The sequence below is a fragment of the Podarcis melisellensis genome, assembly GCF_964234715.1.
Source record: "Podarcis melisellensis genome assembly, chromosome: 3".
In the NCBI taxonomy this organism is placed as follows: Eukaryota; Metazoa; Chordata; class Lepidosauria; order Squamata; family Lacertidae; genus Podarcis; species Podarcis melisellensis.
Window position 1 is genome coordinate 65,691,869 of NC_138530.1, and position 23,487 is coordinate 65,715,355.

The 23,487-nt window shown below is 40.5% G+C and overlaps 1 protein-coding gene and 1 long non-coding RNA gene across 7 annotated transcripts in view; one reads left to right on the top strand and one right to left on the bottom strand.

Annotated features, from left to right (window-relative positions):
- Positions 1 to 1,962: 1,962 nt before the first annotated feature.
- The window catches only part of NKAIN2 (sodium/potassium transporting ATPase interacting 2), a gene marked incomplete at its 3' end in the record, with an annotated part of 446,408 nt that continues 424,883 nt past the window's right edge, over positions 1,963 to 23,487 (bottom strand). For 2 of the 5 annotated variants that reach the window (XM_081905481.1, XM_081905477.1), the window contains 3 exons: positions 16,920 to 16,976; positions 7,965 to 8,046; positions 1,963 to 4,556 (listed from right to left, as the gene is read on the bottom strand). In XM_081905481.1, coding sequence (XP_081761607.1) covers positions 4,547 to 4,556; positions 7,965 to 8,046; positions 16,920 to 16,976 — 149 coding nt within the window. Of the gene's footprint in view, positions 4,557 to 7,960; positions 8,047 to 16,919; positions 16,977 to 23,487 lie in introns of those variants that run through there. The other 3 variants (XM_081905479.1, XM_081905478.1, XM_081905480.1) reach the window with 3 other exon arrangements.
- LOC309366711 overlaps positions 4,484 to 23,487 on the top strand; it is a 66,365-nt gene continuing 47,361 nt past the window's right edge. For both annotated transcript variants that reach the window (XR_014166843.1, XR_014166844.1), the window contains exon 1: positions 4,484 to 4,606. This is a non-coding gene — a long non-coding RNA (uncharacterized lncRNA). The remainder of the gene's footprint in view (positions 4,607 to 23,487) is intronic.

A 23,487-nucleotide genomic window follows, 5' to 3' on the forward strand; every position in this document is an offset into this window, starting at 1 on the left:
AAAATAGAGTGATTTTTCCAGAGAAAGGAACCAGAACATATGGTAAACAGGGGCAGTTGGAACATACGGTATATTTGCCAGCTTTTCCTACCGCCTGCCCATGTATTGACGTATTTAGGCCATAAGCACTTGGGTAGCTTTGTATTACTCTGCTGGCAGGATGCACTGCTCCTTTGTCAAGAGATCAAGGATGTCCATCTGACCACGCCTCCTTCTGGACCTCAGACTTACTGGCATAAATTGGGATATTAGTCCAAGGGTAGTTTGTGGTCCCATCGGCAAACATCTTAGGTTAGGTTTTTTCCTATCTCTTAACTACTTTCTACTATTCCCCCCCTTGGACTGTGCAAGGGATGAGTATTTTAAAACCTGAATGAGGATTCAGTCCTAAAATAGAATATTACTCCTTCTTAACAGGGATTACTTAATGCAGTAGTTAACATTGTTGGCTGCTGTAAACCTATCACATGCTTACATTCACTGATGAGAGAACAAAATAAAAAAGGCATATTCTAAATGACAGAGAGTCTATTACAGTCAGCCTTGTAAAAGTAGCCTTTTAGTGTCAGTAGATAATGAAAATACCAGTTACCTATGACTGAGTTAAAATGATGTCATGACCTGGCAATTTCTGTTCAGTGCTGACACATCTGTGTGGAGCACAGCTCAAAATTGCCTTCATGTAAATATAATAGGATTGTTCCTTTTTGTATTTTTGCTCTTCTGAGAATCTACGGCAATCTATGAAACTTGTGAAAAGCAGCAGGAGTCCATGAAACACTTGGAAACCTATATTTTTCCATTTATTTTTTTAAAATGCAAATTACACTAGTTAGTCAAAAAAAAATCCACCTTCTGTTAAAAATACATTCAGAATTAACAAATGACTATAAGAAAAAAAGGACATTTGGATTGTTAACACTTGCCTTCTAAATATTTGGATTTATAACAACAACAAAAAGTCCAGTCTAGAAAAATAACATTCTTCACTGGATTTTTGAGGAGGATACAGCTGTACAATTCAACAACAGCATTTCAGATATTCTCACACTACTGTGCTCTAAAACTCTTTCCATAGCAGATGTGTCCATTAGTTTATCCACTGTAGTAGTCAACAGTCTTGAAATTGTTTTGGTGGTAGTGATTTAGCTGCAATGTAAGCAAGTATGAAGGCCTATTAGTGTGTGTGTGTGTGTGTTTGTGTTTGTATGGCAGCATCGAAAGTGTAGAATTTTCATCGCAATTCCTGAAAATTCTCTGTTTTTGCTTACTCTTGCAGTAGGAGAAGAGGCACTCTAACTTTCTTTCTCCTCTTACAGTCATAGCAGAACCATCTCACTTCTCGAAAACCATGGTCTTCAGCGACTTTCTCGTCTTAGCTCCAGGCAGTAGCAACCCCAGGCGCCTCTGCTCCTCTGCATGCCAATCCATTTTAAATGTGAGTAGCTTTTTCTTTTCTCTGATCTCTTGCAAAAAAAACAAACCGAAATAAAACACCTCACTGTCATTTTTGAACTCCATTTCCCCAGGGGCATTGCTAGAGGGAAGATGCCTGCAATACACCTAGACAAATTCAGGGAAAGACATTCTAGCCAAATATATTCCTACAGGAGGAGAACTCAGTTGGGAGTCCCTTTTATAGTGAAAACCCATCTCTTGTTGGGACAGTGCCCACAGTAAAGCAGAGAAAGTGGTTCCCTTACCCAACATCCCCTCTCCTACAAGCACTTCTCCTTTCTGGACACTCACTAGTCATACTATTGCGCTGCACTTTGAAAAGCAGCTGGCACTCGGTGTTAGTGCTGCTATAAAAGCAAGTCTGGATCCTTGTAAACCTGCACACGAGCTGGAGAAACTCTATATCTTTCATGGAGGCTTTTGCACTAGGGGTGATACAGCTCACAGGAAATAAGGGAACATACTTCCCTCTTCTCATTCAGCTTTGTTCTACAGTGGATGGAGTTGTTTTTAAAAACATACAGCAATATTTGGCAGCAGGGGTAGCAGGATACATTCTAGGAAAGTATACCATTTATTTGCAGCAAGATGGCTGTTTCCTAGTAGATACTGGTGCAGGCATGGGAAGCAAAGGTAGAGAAGTGCCTTCATTCTATAGGCCAATGAAATAGCACTGGCTGGCTGGCTAGCTTGCTCATATTTGCTAACACTGAACTGAACCACAAACTTCACAAATATTTCCTGATAGGGAATTTGAGGAAGCTTGGTGTTGGTACACTCCCATATATATATATATATATGATTATACAAACAGTAAAAATAAACACAATTATTTTTAAAGTAATTAGGTCTTTATGGTGTCTAGCAAGATTGAACCCATATAAAGCAATGGATTATCCAAAAATTGTGTAGTTAAGTATAGTCATCATTCTTTAATAGACCAGGAGTCTGAGCTATGGATATGCATTCAGGAGACCAAAACTCTACTCCAGAGCCAGAATACATATATAAGTTTGCTGATATGCTGTGTTTATCCCCATAAGTGGAGATAGAATGTCAGTGAGTTGCTGCTTGGTCAGTGCTGCTGCTTCACTATGTAACATGGTCCATGTTCACCTATGTGAAAAGTAAGGTTAAGGATGCAATACTTCATGCATCATATCCCAGACTAATTCCACTAATAGTGAGTGAATGTTAGGTTTACAGTGACTTCTGGTCCGAGCCTAAAATGGCGAACAAGCCAACAAGAATTATAGAGCACCTTGAAAATCTGCACCAGTGCAGTATAGATACAATTATGCAACTGCTTAAGAGTAGGATGCTTGATCTTGCAGGAATACAGTTTTGAAATTTACATGTATTATCCACTAAAATATGCAGATTTCCTCATAGTACAGTTTGGTTATACCCATTCCACTTTAGTTGCTGGAATCTGATTATGTTTATAGTGCATGTCTGTCCTGGACGCATCCAGATTTATTTTTGTCTGTGACATGTTACATCCACTGAAAGATACAAAAATGTGAGGTGGAGTGAGCTGGACTGGTGTTTCTATAGGAACAGACTTTGAAAGTTGTCATGGGGAATGATGGTTTTTATAGGCCACACAGAATGCAAACATTTGGCAAGCGTAGAAAAAGGTTGCCTGAAGACGACTTGATGGGCAATTTGCTAATTTGTAGAAGAACCTCTCCCCCATCAAGTGCCTACGGCTGGAATACCCATGTAAGTCTTAAATAAAGAAATGAGGGCAATTCCGGTTCCAAAAAATCCTGAGCAAAATATCTCTTCCCATTGAAAAGCCAATGAAGTGGCTGAATATACAGCTCAAATTCAGAACAAACAGACGTTTCTAGGACTCCAAGAGTATTTCATAAAGACATTGATCTACTAGCAAAGTTTCCAAAGGCATCTTGTTGCCAACTACATAACAGCACAGCTTTTTTTTCAGCCACGATAATACAGAAAGTTAAGATACACATTCTAACACACAACAGATCCCCCAAATATCACAAAAAGGTCTTCAAAAATGTTACCAATGCAACTACTCCCACCCCAACTAAAAAAACAAAACAAAACCCAGAAAGAAATATCTTATATGCTGCAGGTTTTTCTTTTTTTAAAAAAGCTCACCTACATAGGATTTTCAACTGGAATTAAGTTATAAAAGAGTAAACATAGTTAATACATATTCAGTTGGCCTCTGCTGATAGAAATAATGCAGACGTCTCTGTCATTAGTAAAAGACATATTTAGAGTCATTTATAAAAGCACCTAGAGTGCAGTAAATAAAAACAGTGGGGTTAAGGAGCACTGTTTTTGTTGTTTCTTTACAGTTATTACTTTAGTAAATGTTCCTTTTCCCCTCAGCATTTTCCAGCTCCCCAAAGAGCCCAGTTCTGTTAGAAGTATTTTAAAGTGTATTTGCATCCCAGCCCTTCTGGAGACTTAAAGCACCTCTTCTGTCTGCCAGCGGGTGGTTTTCTTACACAGCCAACTCTGGAACTACTGGGGAGCAGAGTCTATTACCTGACACAGCCTTAGAAATCTTTAACAATTAATGAACAGCATGGTTGAGCCTAAAGGAAGTTACTTCAGAAAGTCCACACCGAATTTCTCTGATGTGTAACTTAGGATAGGTTAAGGCAAGTATGTATTATACAGCCTTTAGGGCAAACAACTTGCTGTCTATTGACTTCTGTTTCAAGGTCATCATGGTATCGTTAGTGTTTATTGACTAAGAGGACACGGCTCCAGACAGAACCAAAATGGATGAGATATGTTTCATAATTCAGAGGCAGGAGCAAAGGGAAGAGAAGGCAGGCAGTGACCAGAAGATGGTGCCACCGCTTCTCCTTCTGAACTTTCTGTATAAGAATTTGGAAAATCCAAGATGGGAGAGAAAGGATCTTGTGCATTGCAGTCTGTACTTGTGAGAAAGTGAGGTCTCCGTGTCCCAGCATTCTTCTAGTATTATATTTTGAAACAGAAAAGTTAAGACTTCTTCCTTCTTTTGCACCCACAGGAGGCCGTGCTGGAATAAGTTCTTTGACTAGTCCTTCGACCCCAACCACAGACTTTATTTTGTCTACTTTGACCTAAAAGAAAGAGACAGAAATATATATATATATATATAATCAGCACAAAGGTTTGTATACCCATCAAGCACTTTTTTGAGGGGATTATTTTTTGTTGAATTTTCAAAATAATATACATACAGTAGAGATTTAGTTGTCATTGCCCACTGGCATATATAGTTCACAACTCATCAAACACTTTTAAGGTGATGTTCATGGAAATCATGTGTATACTCTAAGAAACACCTAATCTCCTTCAGACAATGGCACCAACAATCACAGGTTAGAGAGCAGAGAGAGAATGCCAAGTATGAGTCTGGGCCCCACCTTTCCCCTCCACACTCCTATCTTAATAGGTGACTAGCCATGATAATAATAATAATAATAATAATAATAATAATAATAATAATAATAATAATATATATATACTGGCCTTCATCTGAAGATCACAGGGAGGTTGACAGCCTCACACATCTGTCAAGTGTGGGGAGAGAAGAGCTGGGCTGTAGCAGCCCCCCTCACTATAGCATTTTTCTCCCTCACAGATGATCAGTGTGAGTGTTGCTTCAGGTCTACCTTCTCCCCATCACCCTGTCAGATTAGCCCTGTTCATTGCCTGGATCAGAATGGCTTTCCATTAAAAGGGAGCTATGCAAAGGTAAATATTACAGCATTGGGGTTGCCAAAGGATTTGGTGTACTATAAATGAAACAACAGCATGGCACCCTGGCATTTCTCCTCTGGAAGAAGAGGAAAATGCAAATGACATAATTAAGGACGGATGCCATGCCCAGCAGCAGGCCTCAGATGTAGAGGAGTTCTTTTGTTTAGGAAACAAATACATCAAGAGAAACATTGGATTTAATGTAAATGTCCAGATTATAGCAATGACATGAAGGGGGAAAATGACCCTAATGAGTAAATCCTAATGAGTTTTAATCAGGCCATAAGATCTGAGAATCTCACTAGTTGCAGGAATTCTGCTTCATAAAGCAAACTGCATGCCTTCATGACACTGGCTCTGTATAGAAGGCAGATCATTTCATGGCTGAAAGTCCTCAGAGAATGACAGGAAAATTCTTCTGTAATGGCGAGCTGTTCTTGAGCAATTTTTTCCAACACATTATGCATTTGATAAAACATACTGTGATCAGCCCTCTCTCTCTTTAAACCAATGTTTGTATAGTGAAGCACTGAAGGAGTCTGGCTTTCTATTGTCTATCTGAGCGTCTCTCTCCTTCAAATTATTTCCTAGACTACCAAAAATATTGACGTTATGTACTTGCTTATTCTACAATTCAAATATTTGGCGGCATGCATTTTTAATAATTCAACGTTGCAAAGTTTCTACGGGGGGTTCAGTTATCCTTTGCACTAGTGGTTCCATATTGTTGCTCTCATTGACAAGTCAAGAGTATTTCAGTGCAATTAGATGAAAGCAGGCTCTATCATGGTAGAATGCCACGGAGCAATGCATTGGGCATAAGCAAGAATGCTAGTTGATCATGCATCAACACATACATAATTTTGCTTGAAATTTGGCTGATTATGACAGCTGGTTCAGAATCCTGAAAATCCCCAAGAAGGGTAGAAAACAACTCCCAAGCCCTTCAGAAATGATCTTTAAAATGCTTACTGCTTTCCTACTATATCCCCTACAAGGAGAACTTTGTTTGCTCTGCATTTTAAAGGAAAGTGACCTAATTCGCACCTCTCAGGGTAGCACATGAACAGGCCTATAATTATACTTTCAATTTAGTACTTTTTTCAGTTTTGCTATATGGCCTTTGGCTCAAAAACAAAACAAAAATTAAAAAATTGTACCAAAATGCATAAAATGTGCTTTAGGATAAAATATGTGTAGAACTGCATATCTTGAGCTAGAATAAAATGTACCGGTATTTAAATAAATATTTCAACACAAAACATTTAATTAGTATTTTATATATTTAAATACAAATATGTGTATAAATTTGGTCTTAAGGGTTTTATTGGATTATGACAGTGGCTGACTATTGTGAGTCTAGGTGAACCTTGGGCTTACATGTTCGCTGACATGGCCATGAGAAGGAGATTGGAAGCTTTAGCACGACACAGCCCAAACTGTGGTTCATCTTAGCTGTGGCCTATTGAAAATAAGTCAGTTTCATAAACCATGGTTTGATGTTGGCTTGTTTCAAAAGACATACCAGTTACTGTTAACCACAGTTTATTGGGTTTGGATGATGTGACAAGCTGCACTTAATAATAAAAAAGAAGCAGCAAAAGCTTATGAGTGGAAGAAAGGTTCTGCTGGTCTCTAGTCCAGCATCCCGTTCTCACATTTGCCAGCCAGATCCCTATGGGAAGCCTGCAAGCAGGACAGAAGCACAACAGCTTCTGAACTCCTTGCAGTCTTACTGATGTGGGTTAGGGGAAAGGAGAGCAAGCAAATGCAAGTCTCTCCTATTCTCTTTCCCAACATGGACAATTCTCATGCCTAATATGATAAATTTAGACAAATTTATCATGACATCCAAATGCAGCCATTGTGTCCTTTGTCACTTTACTAGAAATATCAACAGCTCTGTTGTCTTCTGCATATAGCCAATATCTCCTACATGTCAGTGAGCAGTACTGGAGCAAAATGGCAACAAACCTGCACTGAGTTTCAGATGTTCCTCCTGTGTTTCCTTGTTCTCAACTACAAGCTTCAAAATTTATATTGACTTCTTTGCCCTACAGCTTCAGCATTTTTCCCAGCCAGTGTTTGTAAACTCTGTAAATGCAATCAGCTACTCTCAAAGCAGAGGACATAAAGAGAATGGGATAATATCTCAGCTAGAAGGCTCCATATGTTGATGGCAAGGTATACTATATGAAGGAAGAAATGGGATTTGAATTGTTCTGAGTACCTGGGAGCCACAAACAGTGACAGGAAGAAATAACATTTTGTAAGTGTAGAACACTGTGACAAAAGTGAAAAAGCATTTCTTTGGGCACACACAGATGAGAAACTGTATTTTGAGAAAGCTGCCATGTTTCACAAATAGTCTGACAGCTGAGCATAATAATAGGATCACTATTTGTGGCGTTCACCCAGAGGTAAATTAGGGCTAATGTACATTCATCAACAAAGAAGCTGCTGGGAGAGAAAGATCCACAGGAATAGTTGTTTGAAAGATGATGTAGATGGTAAAATTTCATGGACTCTCCATGCAAGCGGTGAATATGCTTGGCTGTTGCTGGAAATGGCATTCAGTGCAATCCATGTGGTAAAAATGCAAACCTGAGATTCCCTACTCATACAACAGCATTGTAATGTAAGTAATGCATATCAAGCAGATGTACTTTTAAAGGAGTGCTTGGATATTCCCTAAAAAGTGCTACTTTTTAATCATTAATACACATCTAGCAGTTGATAGAGTAACTTGAAAGTTAGGTACTCACATATACATGGGCTGTAGCTGTAAATGAGATGTCTTCTGTGGGCCTTGATAGCCGTAAGAGTCAAATCCACCTATGAAGTCAACTGAAAAGGAGGAAATTGCATTCATTGCTGACATTCTCAGAAGTGATAGGCATGTTCCTTTTAAAACAAGCTTTCATGCATATTACATTGGCTAACCTCCCCCGCCCTTAATAGTTTATTAAAATGGAAGTGATTGATTCTGGAGAATGCAAACAAAGTACAGAATCTACAGGGTAATGACTATATAGAGAGCAAGTTTTCATCAGCGTGCCAGTCACAGATTATAACAATTTATCTATATACCATTGCTCTTCTTGTTTATGAGCAGCCCACCTGACTGGAATGTATAAATTACACATTTGTTGGAGGCTGTAAACCAATAATTTGCAGCCTCCATGTTTTAACTGGTTGTGATTATTGTGTCACATCAGGCTGCCACACTGGTTCTGTGAGCAACAGATGAAAGGAAATGGATCTATGCTCTTTGAAAAATTATCCCAGGTTTTACAAGGAACCTGTGAATTCCAGTAAGTGCTAAAGACAGCCTAGATGGACATGGTCAGACTTATATTTTCCAAGGGAGCAATTGCATTGCTTCTTTGTTCCAGTAGACTGCTTTGGAACCAGTGAATTTATATGCCATCTTCCTAATTTATTCTGTCAGGTACTCAAGGAAACTATCACTACTAACTACTTGTTAGTTTTAATGTTCTGTGGCAATGGATTTCATAGCATAAAGTGATTCTTTTTTTGCTTCTAGTAAGTTGCTTTGGATGGCCTGAGTACTAGAATTCTGGGAGATTCTTCAGCAGAATGGTTAAGTTACTAAATTTGTGAATTACGCCACAACAAGATCCCCAAAAGATTTACAAGATGAATAAAATACAGCAACATAGCAATAATATAAAAGCATAAACATATGAAAAACATAGTGAGAATAAAAGCATCCCATCAAGGGCCCAGGAAAACAAGCAAACAAAAAAAATGTCTGGCACTGAAACAATGACCAAGTTGGGACCTGGTGGGCCTCCCTTGGGAAAGCATTTCATAATTAGGAAGTTACCACTGAAAATATGCGTTCTCTTACCGCCACCCTCCAGACCCCCCTTGAAGGCAGCATGCAGAGAAGGGCATCAAAAGTCAATCTCTGGGTCCAGGCAGGTTCATATGGGGAAAGGGTGTGCAGTGCTTTGGGGGGGGGGACATAAAAATGGCATGATGGTTCTTGTATATTGACAAACATTCCATGGGTGCCAGCATAAAATAGATGCTATGGGCAGCAAGAAAAGTGGTGTTGGTACTCTGTATAGGTGAGTACCATCACAAAAGAAGCCTGGAGGTGGGCATCTGTTTTAGGATGTTGTAAGTCCATAAAGACTTGAGCACAGAAGAGAGGTTCCAGAAGGACGGTTCACAATGTATGCAAACTAGCAGTACAATGCAATCTTGTCCCCCTTATTCATGACACACTCCTACTTAGCTTTGCTGAATCTGTGGTGGTGACCAGATTGATCTAAAAGTTGCTCGTGGGTTTATTATAGTCTCCAAACCCCATGCCAATTGATGTCCTTTCTATTGGGCATTTTATTTTGACAGAACCTAAAAGGTCACTAAAAGTGTCGTGCAGCTTCTAATGTCTGATAGTATTGGCATGGGATTGAATAAATAAACCTTATTGACTGAATGACCACAGATGTTCTAATCCTAAACTGATTCATCAAACACACTGAAATGTTGCTTTTGATCTTTCAATAACATCACCGCCAGTTAGGGTTCTTAACTATGTTTCTTCAGGAGCAAATCTGAAAGTGCAGAGGCATAATCCCATTGATGTGAAACATCAAAAGCTTACAGTCACTTCTTTCATGGAGGCATGATTTTAAAATTTCTTACAGACCCGTCATATGCATGCTTATCTGGAAGTCACACTGGTAGTTTCCAATGTGATTTACTCCTCTATTTACAAGATTGCACAATTAGTTTATCAGAAAACATGTAGATTATTCAGGCATGCTAATGCCTAAATAAGTTGCCTCTGTGTATATCTGTATTTATTCCTCCTCTGGAGATGGCAGCAGTGGTCAAAGTGCCTGTTCTGACATCACATTAGTATCTTTCGCAGACGGCAGATAAAGCAGAATGGGCTGGCAAGTGTCCACTGCAACCTTCTAGTTGGGGGATAAATAATTCACATCTGTTCCTTCAAGTCCAGTAGAAAGGGATAAAATATTATTAGATTGCAATGGTAATTTATTTGTTGTAATAAATATTAATGCATCCACAGTGTCTTTAGAGAAATCATAATCCTGCTTCCTCAAAAGCCTGGGAAAAGAGATTCATTTCTTTACAAGGCTGCATATTTGCCACCCAGTCCTGAGACAGGTGGTGACAATGGTGAAAACATTGAGTTTATTGTTGAGGAGGCTGGTTTTTGAGATGTACCCACACATGCTATAAATGACTGTGTCACAGGTTTTATTTTGGATATTTGCCAAATGGGCCTTGGTTAATGTACTTTACCACTAAAGAAAGACAAAATGAATCTTTGTGGTCTTTATTTGCAATGGGCAACATGTTGTTATGTTGGGAATCAGGATTTCTTTTGTATCCTGATGGAGACAAGGGTAGATTTGCACAACCATCATGTAGCACTTGTGACTTATCTTGTGACAAATACTGCCTGGGTCTGATGAAAAGGCCTTGTTAGCTGAGCCTTGATGTAAGTCTCAGATAATCAACCATTATCTCATGTTGGGACTGTTGCATTAAAAACATTGTTGCAAAAATCTACCATACTATTTTGTTGGCCCTAAATTCGAATGCTAAAATAGGGCTCTAGATCATAATCCTTCAACTGGTGCTTTTAAAGCTGGGATCACCAATGTGGCGCCTGTAAGCACAATACATCACCTGTGAAAGTTAGTGCTGCCTCCACTCACTGTGCCCTTATTTCCCGCCCCCCCCCAAAGCACGTAGTGCTAAGGGAGGGAGACTGGAAGTGAAAAGCTACTCCCCACTTCCTCTTTCAGCTCTGATTGGAATGACCAAGGTTGTAGGAGGAAAAGGTAACTGATCTGGGAGACTGTGGGGAGACAGGCAGTGGCAGGGGGATAAAGTGAGGTGCTGCAGGAGTCAGGGAAGAGAGAATGGCAGGGGAAAGTGATCAGTCATGGTCTCTCTCTCTCTCTCTCTCTCTCACTCACTCACACACACACACACAGAGAGATTCATCAAAACAGATTCCCTCCTCTTGGGGTCGCCACCATGCAAACCACTTATCTCGTTGGCTGAACCATAAAAACAATGCATCTGGTGCTTTCCAACACTGCCATGGTAACAAAAAATGGATCCAAAGCAAAAAAATCCATGCAGATCACCATAATTTTTAAGACTGATCCTCTCAGAACCATCTTTAAATCTGTGTCCATTCATGTGTCCTGTCATTTAGTGGCGGTTTTGTTGTCATCCTGTTTAAGAGCCCTGGATAATTCAGGAGGATCTGTGCCTTGGATAGATGCATTTGTGCCATAGCAACCCTGGAAAGCACTGTGATTTTTACTGTGCAGTCTACTAATTTAAGCATTTATTTGATGGTGTTAGGGTGGGGAGGTTGACTCAATGTAAAATCATGCAAAAGCAAGAGGATCTATTTTAATTCCACTGGATCGGTCTTTTTACTCAAACCTTTTTGAAAAGTAAATGATGTAGGGTGTGTGTGTGTGCATGCGCTTTCCCTCTTTATGTCTGCCTGGGGGAGAGTGACCCAGGAATGGAAGAGAGAGAAGTAACCAGAGGAGTTGGTGACATGTGGTCAGTGGACATGGGGGACTAGGCTAGTCCCCTAAATGTTCCTGGTAAATTAGAGTATCAAATTATTAAAGCTGGCATCTTCTTCCCAAAGCCCAAGGAGCTTCTGCCTGACTTAGAAAGGGAGGCACGATGTTCACACATACAACATCACTCTTCCCAATCGCCCTCATAAGTTGATATCTTTGGCCCTAACTGTTCCCCTACAAAAAACTTTACTGCATGGCACACTCCCAATTGCTCCCACATGTCTCAAAAGGTTGGCAACTCCAATACAAATGTCTTGAAGTCACCTAATGCAGTTGCCACTGCTCACTTTCAAAACCACTGCACTTACTGAGCAAACCCTCAACAAATGGTTTGCATTCATGCAAATAGGAACACACATACACACACTGAGGTTGCTAAGCTGTTCCCTCCCCCCTGGTAGTAGCTCTCTTGGAACAAACAAAACCACCTTCTAACCTTTGCAAATTTTTAGAAATAGCATGCAGTGGCAGCAACTGCTCAGCAAATCCTCCACTAAAGACATGGATCAGACCTATGCAACTTCACTAAAACATACCCTAAATTGGGTTTTGCTATCTGTAGGAATGTTTGCAAAAGCTTTTTTCACAAGGAATAGCAACTCCCCGGAAAAGAAGGGCTTTCATTAGCACAGCTTATAGATGTGGGGTTTTTACAGGCCTCACAAAGGGCAGCAGTGAGTCAGCTGGAAAAAAGCAGATGGGCAGACAGAAGGAAAGCAATATGGTGTAAAACAACACAATCATCCATCTCATTTTCAACCAAGTAGCCTAGTAGCAAATGTTAACAGAATTGTAAGAAATCAGATGACTTGAATCATATATCACCCATTCAGTGTGGAGGCTGCTAATCACTGCTTCCTCATGACAGCACTATATATAGTGGAATACAACATTTATGTGTTGAGTTTAGTGTGGGAGTCCCACCAACATAGACATGTAGCATTTCTGTGCTTGGCTTATCGCTGCTGTAAGTCCAAGTTCAAATAAGTCCCAATTGTGCAGAGGCCACCAGGCGGGAACCATATTTATGAACCTCTGCATGGGGGAAAGTAACGTATGACTTGGCCTTAAATATCCATCTCTACAAAATAATTTGGTTGTGGTGGCAATCCCATATCCAGTAACCTGGGAGGAAACCTACTTGAATGCAATGGGACTTACTTCTGACTAGACATGCATAGGCGTGTATTCTAAAATGATTAAAATGTTGCAGTGATGAGGGCAAGGTTGTATGATCAGGATTATCATGGGAATAGTCATATAAATGATTTTCTAGTAAAACTTTGATATGTTTAACAGACTGTGACTGAGGGCAGTTTCATTTAATTTTCCTTCAGAAACTCTGGATCAATAAAATGTAAATAAAATAACATCCGTATCATAAAGGCCCTCCCCTTCTCCGAGATTTCCCTGAGCTTTGGACTGTTTCCAAACTGGTGATATATTCAACACTTACAGCCCTGCAGAATACAGTGAGGAGTGTCCTGCCCATTTCTCCATTTCCAGATATCAAATGTGAACACACACAGCTATTAAAAAGCTCAGATCAGAGAAGAGGGACAATGGAAGACTTGTTTCATAGATGTAGATTCAATTCTTGAGTCTTCCTTCCTTAGTCATATAGTGGCCCAGAAGTCACACTTCAGACATAGTGGCACCATGGGCTGTTGTGGTCTACACTATGAGAGGGAAGGGAAGAAAGCAAAAATAGCCAAACCAACCCATCATCCTCACCACTGCCACAAATTTGATGTATTCTCCATCTTTACATCCACAAAGGTGGAGTAATATGGCACAGGCACACAGGTGTGAAGGCTTCAGGGACCCCTCCCTGAAGCTATGCTTTTACTTAGTGTCTTAGTGAGGCAACACTTAGAGGCAGTTTCAGAAAACATGCTTTTAGAATATATATATAAATAAACAGAGAAACGCATACAAAACTGTTCTACACTGTTTCTTATGGGTTCAGCTTTTGGATCCCTTTGTGTTCTTTTCCTGGCTCCTTTCTGCTATAATGTCCCAATTGGGTTCTCTGATCCTTCATCTTAATGTTTTGGTCCTTTCTCTCTCCTGCAACTCTTCCATTCTTTAACTTACTAGCTTTACAGTATTTTTGCTCTCAACCTTTTAGCCAACAGGAGGAGAATCAAGACTTGATTATGTTTCTATTTCTCCTTAATTGCCAGGTTCATAGGCTGATACTCTGACTCTCCTGTGCACATTAGTCTCTTGTGAACTTTTATTTTTTGTTTCTATTAAAACTACACAACGATACTTATAATTAGAATTTAAAAAAAGAAAAAGGGAAGTCTTAAATGTTTAGATTGAACATTTGCCAAATCAGAGTCATGAAATGTCTGCAAAATTAGTGTACAAATTTTAACTGAAAAGGAGTTAATGAAAACAAAGAAAAAACAAGAATCTATCAGTATATAGTAACCTTTTGACAATAGATGAAATACTGTAGTAATTTAAGCATCTTCACTGAACCTGATTTCAGAACAGTTTTTCCTTTCTCCTGTGAACTTTTGACTCTCCTATGTAGAAGAATGTCTAAAGCAAAAAGCAACCATTTTACAATCTAAAACCAAACTAAATCTTTATTCATATACACATCTTTGGAATAGTTGCCCCCCCCCCAGCACACTTACTTGGAGTAAATCCCATTGAACCCTGGGACCTATTTCCAAATAAACATGCACAGGAATGGGCTGCACATCATGTAAACGTTCTTTTCTTGCACACTTATTCTTACTTTTGACTTAGTAAATATGTTGATGTTGTTGTTGAAGTTTCACTTGACATCAAGAGAGAGAAAAAAAATCCCACAAATATTTAAAATAAACTGGGCTTTACTGGGTCTCAAAAGAATTGGGAAACAAATCTTTCCAGTAGCATACATTGGCCTGTAACTCAAAACTTACAGTAATTTCCTGACCAAAGAAATGTTACATGTGGGAAAAAATATTTACAGCAATTAATAAGCAACTGCACATTTTGGTTTGGAAAGTCTGTTGGTTGTTTTTTGCCTTAGAGCTCATCGACACAGTACCTATTTTGGGGATTACCACCAGCATGCCCCAAAACCCACAGCAAACAATGCCTTTTGGGTCTCTATTTTTCCTTCCTACAGGTATGTTTAGTGCTGCAAAAGTCTACACAAATTTTCCCCAACACACAAATGCATGCAGAATCTACTGGTCTATGAACATGAAACTTTTTATAAATGCAAAGTATTGTTAACAGCCTGTAATAAAGACCTCCGTGAGGAAATATGATACATGCATATATATATATTCTTTTCCCTTCCTGAATCAAGTTTCAGTTGAGCTAGGATATTTCTAGGACAATTTCCACTATAATGCACCATTTTACACATGGGGCATTCTAAAACTGCCCCTGAAGGACTTTCAAACTGCCAAGATGCTTCAAATAGCCTGGAAAAATCTGCAGGTTGTTCCCAATCAGTGTCATCTAGAGGAAATGCAAGCATGGTAGGATCATTGTGTCCCTAATGGAACAAATTGTTAGCAGGAGATTGCTGTAGGCTAGCTTATTACTGGACAAGTAAAGAGATAAAGAAGGGGGTTGGAGACAAGAGAGAGCTACAACTGCTATAAATGGAGGAAAACTCCAGCAGGAGAAGGAGAATTCTGAAGACCAAAAGTGAGACAGAATCTAAAGCAATTTCCCTATTGACTTGGCTGTAGAGGAGCCCTTGACAATCTCCCATGAAGTTGCTGTGTGCCACAGAGAACCCTGGGCTTTGTCCTAGGGTACACACTCAATTCCTGCAGGGCACTGGTAAGCTCTGTTGAACTTCCGTGTTGCTCATATAAACTACAAGTGCTCTAGAAGACACCAACCATCCCCCTAACTTCTCAGATTACAGGGCAAGATAAGTTGTGAACAGAGCCAGCTGTCCTTCAGGGAGGCTTGTCTACACTATTACTGATTTCACTGAGGAACCCTAGATACACTTTCAAGAAGCCCCAGAGTCTCATGAAAAAAAGCAAACAAAAATAAAGCAGCCCATCAAATAAAAGCAAAATTAAAATCAAATGTATGAAAAAGTTGGAGATATTATGGTCAAAGGGATACCTATTTTCATAATTACAATTCCTGCAATAAAATTAAGCAATTGATCAATGTTTTAGCACAAATCAAATCGCTGTAGAAATACTGGAATAGAGTTTTGTAATTGATTGGAGAACTGCATTACACAATTCAGATAAGTGCACGTTTCAAAGGATAGCATAGAGAGAGAGAGAGTGTGTGTGTTTGTGTAAAAGAGAGGCTGGTCACTTTGAGGCATAGACAAGTTACGTAATACCTCCGTGCAATATTTTGGTAATGACCCCAAGTACGAATCTTTGTGCTGGAGGGCAAATGGATGGGCTCCTTCCCTCACTTGGCTGGTAGTGAGAAGGACAATAGCCAGCCTTGTGTTTGTGAGAGCTGGTAAGAAGCAGGCTGCAGGCAGAAGCCTGAGAGGGAGAGTACGGTAATGCTGGATTTCTGCTGTGATGTTGGGAGAAGCAAGACCTTCTGTGGTGTTAATAATGTGAGACCCTCCATTGTAGCCTCAGGTTATATGTATGTGTAAATAAGCCATGTATTATAAAGACATCACAGTCTCCACTGCCCCTCATTACAAGGACACTGAACCCTGGTGTAAGCACCTGGAACCCCTGGAATTGCACACCACTTGGAGATTGGGGTGGCAGACAACAATATATACATGCAAACATGTAGTCTATGCAAGCATTTTATCCTGTTCTGTCTACCAAAGAATCAGCTTATACAAAGGCAACAGAACAACATCAAAGACAATAAAAATACACATACAGGTCAAACATTTAAAAATTCCCCGCAAACAGAAGACATAAAATCCCTTCAAAAACACGCCGAACAAGCATGTCTCCTAGTGCCTGTGAAGTACTAGAAGGGTCAAACTAAGGCAAATATCAGAGGTGAGTTGATTCCACAGGGTAAGAAGCGCTAGAGAAAAGGCCCTGCAAGGGTCCCCCCCCCAACCAAACCTCCTGAACAAAGGAGACTCTAAGAAAACATTCAAATTTTTAAAGGAATACATACTCTGGTTTGCTCCAGGGAGCCAGTAGGCCATTCTTCCTCCCATCATCGGGTATTCAGCTGTAAATTTTAGCAGGCCAAAACTCAGATGAGAGTTTGAGAGAAATAGAATTTTGCTAGGCAGTGCATTTTTAAAGAAATATTTATTAAAGACTTGGATGCTACTTTAGCTGCATTAGCCCATTAAGTTTTCAAAAGTTATTTTTGGGGGGTGGATGAAGGGTATGAGAAATAAAGCATTATGTAGTGGGAGATGCATAACTTTTTGTGGCCATGGGGATGTTGACTTATATCACCCAGAAGACTGGAATCCTAGATTTGCTGCCTAGGGCAGCTGCAATGTAATGCTACCCAAAGGTTAGCCACGGTTTAGCAGTCAGGAGCAGGTTATGGTACTGCACCCCCCCAGCTCTCTTCTTTTAGGCTGTATGAATTCTTTTTGCCTGCCTAAACCCTGGTTTGGCATTACATCTGACCTTTGCTGGCCATGGCTAAGGTTTCTTTGAAACCCTGGTTTGGAATCTCCAATACACTCCCAGCCTTTAAATCCTGGTTTGCATTTGGTTATTGTTATGACAGTACCAGCTAGGAACAGTATGAGGAATAACAGCAGAAATGACTGAGGCAAATTAATCAGGTTAAAGAAATCTCCCAGTTACTACAATCCTAAAACAATTATTATGTTACTAGCTGAATCTACAATTTTTAATTTTAAAGAGTTAGCTTGTAACATTTATTTCTTTCTAAAAGGTGTTTTTTTTTATAACTGCTCGTGACATTTGCCAACCATTCAAGGCTGCGGTTTATTTCTACTGAAGATTCCCCTGCCATTAAAAGATAGTCATTTTAAAAATTATTTCATGTAATAAGACTATATGACAGATGAAGAAGGAAAACATAAAACATAATAAAATTCATGGTGATCACAATCCCTCTTCGCTTATAGTGATCAGGAATTGATTTTATTAAACAGTATTCTGTTATGATGATGAGAAACCAATGCAAACGTTTCTTCCATCAAAGCACCACTATTATTTAGACATATTTGAAACACAGGCTTGGCAGCTCCCTTAGGAGATGGTGATGGATGTTCGGGGAGGGATGGACCAGGTAATAAGGGAAAAGGAAAATTAACATATAGGAAGGTAGTGACAGCACCACTTTCAGTGTGTGAATCTATTTATTAATATTTTTTCATAGCACATCTATGTCTCTCAGGGATTTCCTTAACATCAACTTCATTAGTTAGGAAGGCAGCAATCCATAACCAATTTTCTTTTCATGTTGTGCTTGTTCACGTATTAAACCAGCCCCTTTGTTAAAAACATTTGCAATTAATCCCTCAAACAAAAGAAATGCAAATCTTACAGTCTCCCTAACCAAAACCCACCAACTCAAGGCCCTGATCGCCACCTATTATACACTAAAATGAATTGAAATTCCCACTTTGAGCCTAACCTAATTTTCTACTGATAATAGGCATGGATTCCCAGAAGCACTCCATGCATCTTAATAGTAACATCCTAATTTCCTTTCCTGGTAAATGTTTTAAATAAGATTTTAGCACCAAAGGAAATTAACCTTTAAATTAATTGTAATTATAAAATGCCACCGCTGATTTTGTCTTCAGCCTAATTGCTTGCTATTATTTAAACCAGCTGCACCTCAGCTGAGCTTTAAGTTTAGGTTTCTCACAGTTACACCTTGTCAACAAATCAAGGTGTGTGCTTCTGTCTGTGACCAGGCTGGTCTATTTGTGGCTCTGCAAACATTAGGATGGACAGAGCAATCTTAATTCACAGGCTAGGTGGGTGCCTCTGCTGGCAGAAAGGTCTGCAGGTGTAACACCCACGCTTGCTAAGGAAGCCTCTGCTGTGCCCATGGAAAGCTCCATAGGCAAATATCTACGACTGACAGCAGTTGGCATTCAGCACTCCTGAAACAGAGCACTCTAAGCTGAGGCAGGGGGATGAGGTAGAGGTAGCCCTGGATCCACTAGATCAGTGTTTCCCAACCTTGGGCCTCCAGATGTTTTTGGCCTACAACTCCCATCATCCCTAGCTAGCAAGACCAGTGGTCAGGGATGATGGGAATTGTAGTTCAAAAACAGCTGGAGGCCCAAGGTTGGGAAACACTGCACTAGATCTCTGCTTCCCTCACAAGCATCTACTGTGTACTCAGGTTCAGGGACCATAGGGTCCAACTGCTTCCTGCTTCTCCTTGCTCTCTTGGCACTTCCAGACAGTCACCATTTTCAGGTGGCATGCAAACACATGCCAGCGAATTCAGGCTGCACAACTTGAGCTGATTGGGCGGTCTTGTGCAATGAAGCCGCTTACCCAAATGATGGCTTTTTGCAATAAGGAAAGTGATATAATACACTGGGCAGTGTGGCATAACACTTGCTTTCACGCAATGTCATCTAATCCACCCTGCAAAGATTTATGAGCATTTGTGAACACCAAAAGCCATCTAATCTACCTGCAAGCAAATCAGAACGAATGCTCGATAAATAGCTTATCTGGAAGCGCCCTTACTCCCACCCCCATTCCATGCAGATGAGACCTACCCCATAACTAGCAGCGGGGACTGGGATGCTCCTGAATGTTTCTCCATGGGGTTGTTAACCTACTTGTTTTAGTCAGGTTCCTGTATTCTTGTAGATGCCATAGGGGACATGACACTTGCTACCCTTGCTGTTTGTTGAGCCACTGTCCAAGACATAGGGGACCTGTGGGAGTGCTAACTCCACATATATGCTTTCCGCTTTCTGGATCCTCCATCTGAGCACAATGAAGTTGCTACTCTCTCTCCCGCCTTCTGTTACTAGGCACCCCTATGCCAGACTGGCATGGGACTGTAAGGCTTGATGGGCTAGGGGCAATGACTCTCTTCCGTCTTTGCTCAGTCAAATACATGGACAGCGAGGGAGCAGGCATATCAGGGAGCACAAGTGGAATGAAGGCTGCTGCGAGGGTGCTATGAGTTGAGAATGTGGGAGAAAATGGAGATGGGTTATGTTACCTGCTGGGATCCTACCTAGTTGTGTCAGCCTATTAGGCAAGATATCAGGGCAGGTTTCCATTGGTCACATGGGCTACCAGGAATGGACCAAAAGGGGTGGGCATTGGTCCGTGTGGTGTTCCAATGGGCTCAGGTGTGTCTGGGGTTTGGTGTTATACATTGGCTTTGAACCATGTATTCCCTGCATTGAAACCATGGCCTATTCTATCCAACCAGGGCTCATCTTGCAGCTTCTGCACTCCTGGGGTTGAGGCTGAGGGCAGCAGAAAGATAGGATACTCTAGGAGGTGTCTGATGCCTGCTGCTGTGGCTGAGTTGTTAGGGAGCTGTTCTGTGGAGCCTGCAGTGTAAGTTTGAGACACCATGACATTTTTTTAAAGCCAGGCATGCAAAAGAAGACTTGAGCCATATTTTCCCTTCTTCCTTGCTGGGGCTTGAACTTTCCTGCTTCCCAAGCCTGGGACCTATAGAGTGAGCCACTGAAGGCCGTGGGTGTTGTGCTCATAAAAAAAAGTAAATGAGAGGAACATAAGTTGATTTGAACCCTTGTCTATAGAGATGGAAGATTGTCTAGCAGTAGCAGGGTCATTGCTGGCTAAGCCACTGGGGCTAATGGTTGCTTCAGCATCATCTTGTATGCTGTATAGTGATGCAATGAACTGCAGTGTGTTTTCCCCCATTGCCAACAGTTTGCTGGCTCCTGCCACGTGTGGGTAGCATGTGGGTGCTATAGATGACACCATTTCCAACTGGAGGGCTTTGGCAGTGTTGTTTTGGACACAGGGGTTATATCTGTCATTTTTATGCTGTTTTGAATTTTCCAGTTGTGGGTTTCTTACCCTCCCCTCCCCACCTGGACTTAGTAAACATGAGATATGTTGGCTGTAGCAGCAGTATATCTCCAGACCTGAGGTTATGTGAGTATAGGATTGCTCCGATAATCTTTCTCATTTCTCCCCAACATCATGATTTCTTATTAAAGGCTTGCTGAACTGCTGGGGAAAATATTCAAGCTTTTGAAATTGTGTTAGAGCTTCAAATACATGCATACATTTGGTTTGGTTTTTCTGTGCCTCAAGGAACCATTTATAGGACCAAAACAATGTAAGCGATAGTAATCTCAGAGCATTCTAGTTTGTTAGGCTGCAAATTCTGCATGATCGTGAATTATTCTGGCCACATAAAAGGATCCCTGAGGAGAAGGGAGGGAGGAAATGCATACAAAACAGGAACATGGATCCATATAACAAACTACTCCCCTGACAATGCAATGTTTGCTGTCTATTTCTGTATCTCTCTTTTGCATCCTAGTTTTACAGCTTTTAAAGAAAGAGTCCAGTGTTCAACTGTTTATTTTTCAGCTATGTCCTACTGACTGACTGAGTGGGGCTTTTAGCACTGACATTGTATAAAAGTCTGGAATACCAACTATGGAGTAGATCAAAGACTCAGAAGAAGTGTGAAGGGAAAAGCCTAAGTAAATGTATATACACCATTGTATAAACACAAGCAGCCCTATAGAGACAACTGATCCAGAGTCTGGGAGAAAGGAGCAGGCTCAAAGTAGCAAGCTCCATCTCTTACTTTACTTGGGTTCAGAAGAATGTGAGAACACACAGGCAGTGTACGGACAAATCAACTGCTCATGAGCTTGTCTCCTATCACTGGGGACCCTGCTATATACCCAATCTCTCATATAATTTGTGTGGGCATATTATTATTATTTTCATGTACTCCCCTTCAACCAGCTTTCAGGGCAGCATACAAAAAGTTTAAATCACAATCAAACAAATTAAAACAAGAATGTAAAAATACGAAAACATAAAACAGCAGTCTGCAAAAAAACAAACAAACCACAAACAACCCCTCCCCCCAAAACGAACAGCATAAAAACAAAGGATAGAAATTAAGGGTGCTTTTCAGAAAGGTGCTCCTCACGCATGCAATTTATTTCATCTACATAGTGTCATTATTAAAATGTCATCCTGTATTTTCCCCTGTTTAATCAAGATTAACCCTTTCCAGGAAAAATCCTGTAATAATAAAGCCTGTTGTCAATGACTAGTTTATGATAGCTCAATGTTTATAATCCTAAACTGCCACCTGGAAGCTCTTTAAAAGCCTGGAAAAAATACAAAGGTCTTAGGTGCCGCAATGCCATCATTCCACAGCTGGGGTGCCACTACTGAGAAGCCCCTTTCCCCTGGAGCCACAGTCGTGCCTCATGAAGGGCTTTAAATAGCAAACTCAGCATTTTGAATAGGTGAGTGTTCCTGTTCCACTGAACATGCATAAATTCAGAACAGAGCCTGCTGCCAAATGCAATCACTGTCCCTGGATCAGTTGTCTGAAGGGGGTGTGATGTACAGCTATCAGTTACTGAAATTTAAAGATAGAAAATATAACATCTTTGCATCTTTAGTGCAACATTAGAATGCACTAGAACATGAGTAGCATAATATTGCAATCTTCAGTAAGTTAAAAAAGATACTTGTTAAATTCTGATGTCAGATGTGCAACATGCATTAATGCGGAATAAATGACATTCCTAGGTCTGCACTAAAAGTCACTGACATGGATTAAAATGCATGCTTCACTATAAGGTGTGGCTTAAATGGCTGGAAGAAATCCACATTCTAGCAACACTTTAACCCAATCTAGTATGGATTCCCAAGAAATATTGAGCATCCACATTAACAGATATTGGTATTTAGTGTCCTGGAACATGTTCAGCAAGAAATCAACAAGGCATGGATCAGCAAGTATGAACTAAACAAATCAAGATTTAATGTTATATACCTTTCTGTCTGATTTACTACATCTGAAGCAAGTCCCACTGATTTTCACGGGACTTCCTCTCCAGTAAGTGAATTTAGGCTGGCAGTGTTCAACCAGCTCCTAATCACGTTACTCTGAAATACTACTACTACTACTACTACTACTACTACTTCTTTTATTATTTATACCACACCCATCTGGCTGGGTTACCCTAGCCACTCTGGGCGGTTCACAGCAGAATAGTAAAAAGATGATAAAACATCAAACATTAAAAACTTCCCTATACAGGGCTGCTTTCAAATGTCTTCTAAAAGTCAGATAGTTGTTTATTTCCTTGACATCTGATGGGAGGGTTTTCTACAGGGTGGGTGCCACTACTGAGAAGGACCTCTGCCTGGTTCTAATAAGATTTATTTCCAAGAATATATATATAGAATTGAGGCATACTCCTACAAATGGGATCGTCATAACAGAGGGTCCTGATTGTGCGCGGGACCCAAGAGCTCACCTGACAGGGTTAAAATGGGGGGGGGGGAGCAAGGTGTCCTGGCCATTCCCCTGGGATCATGCCAGGCGATTTTAGCCAATAGCCAGTGAGCGGCCTGATCCCAGGGGCTTTAAAAACAGCAGTGTGATGCAAGGAGGGGCACTTGCTTTGCACTGTTGAACACCTGCCCACCCTCCCTAGCTTAGGTAGAGTCGCTTGACCTTGCTTTGGTTGGGTCGCCTGTTTTGGAACAGGGGCTGGGTAGGAATTTTTTCATTTGGC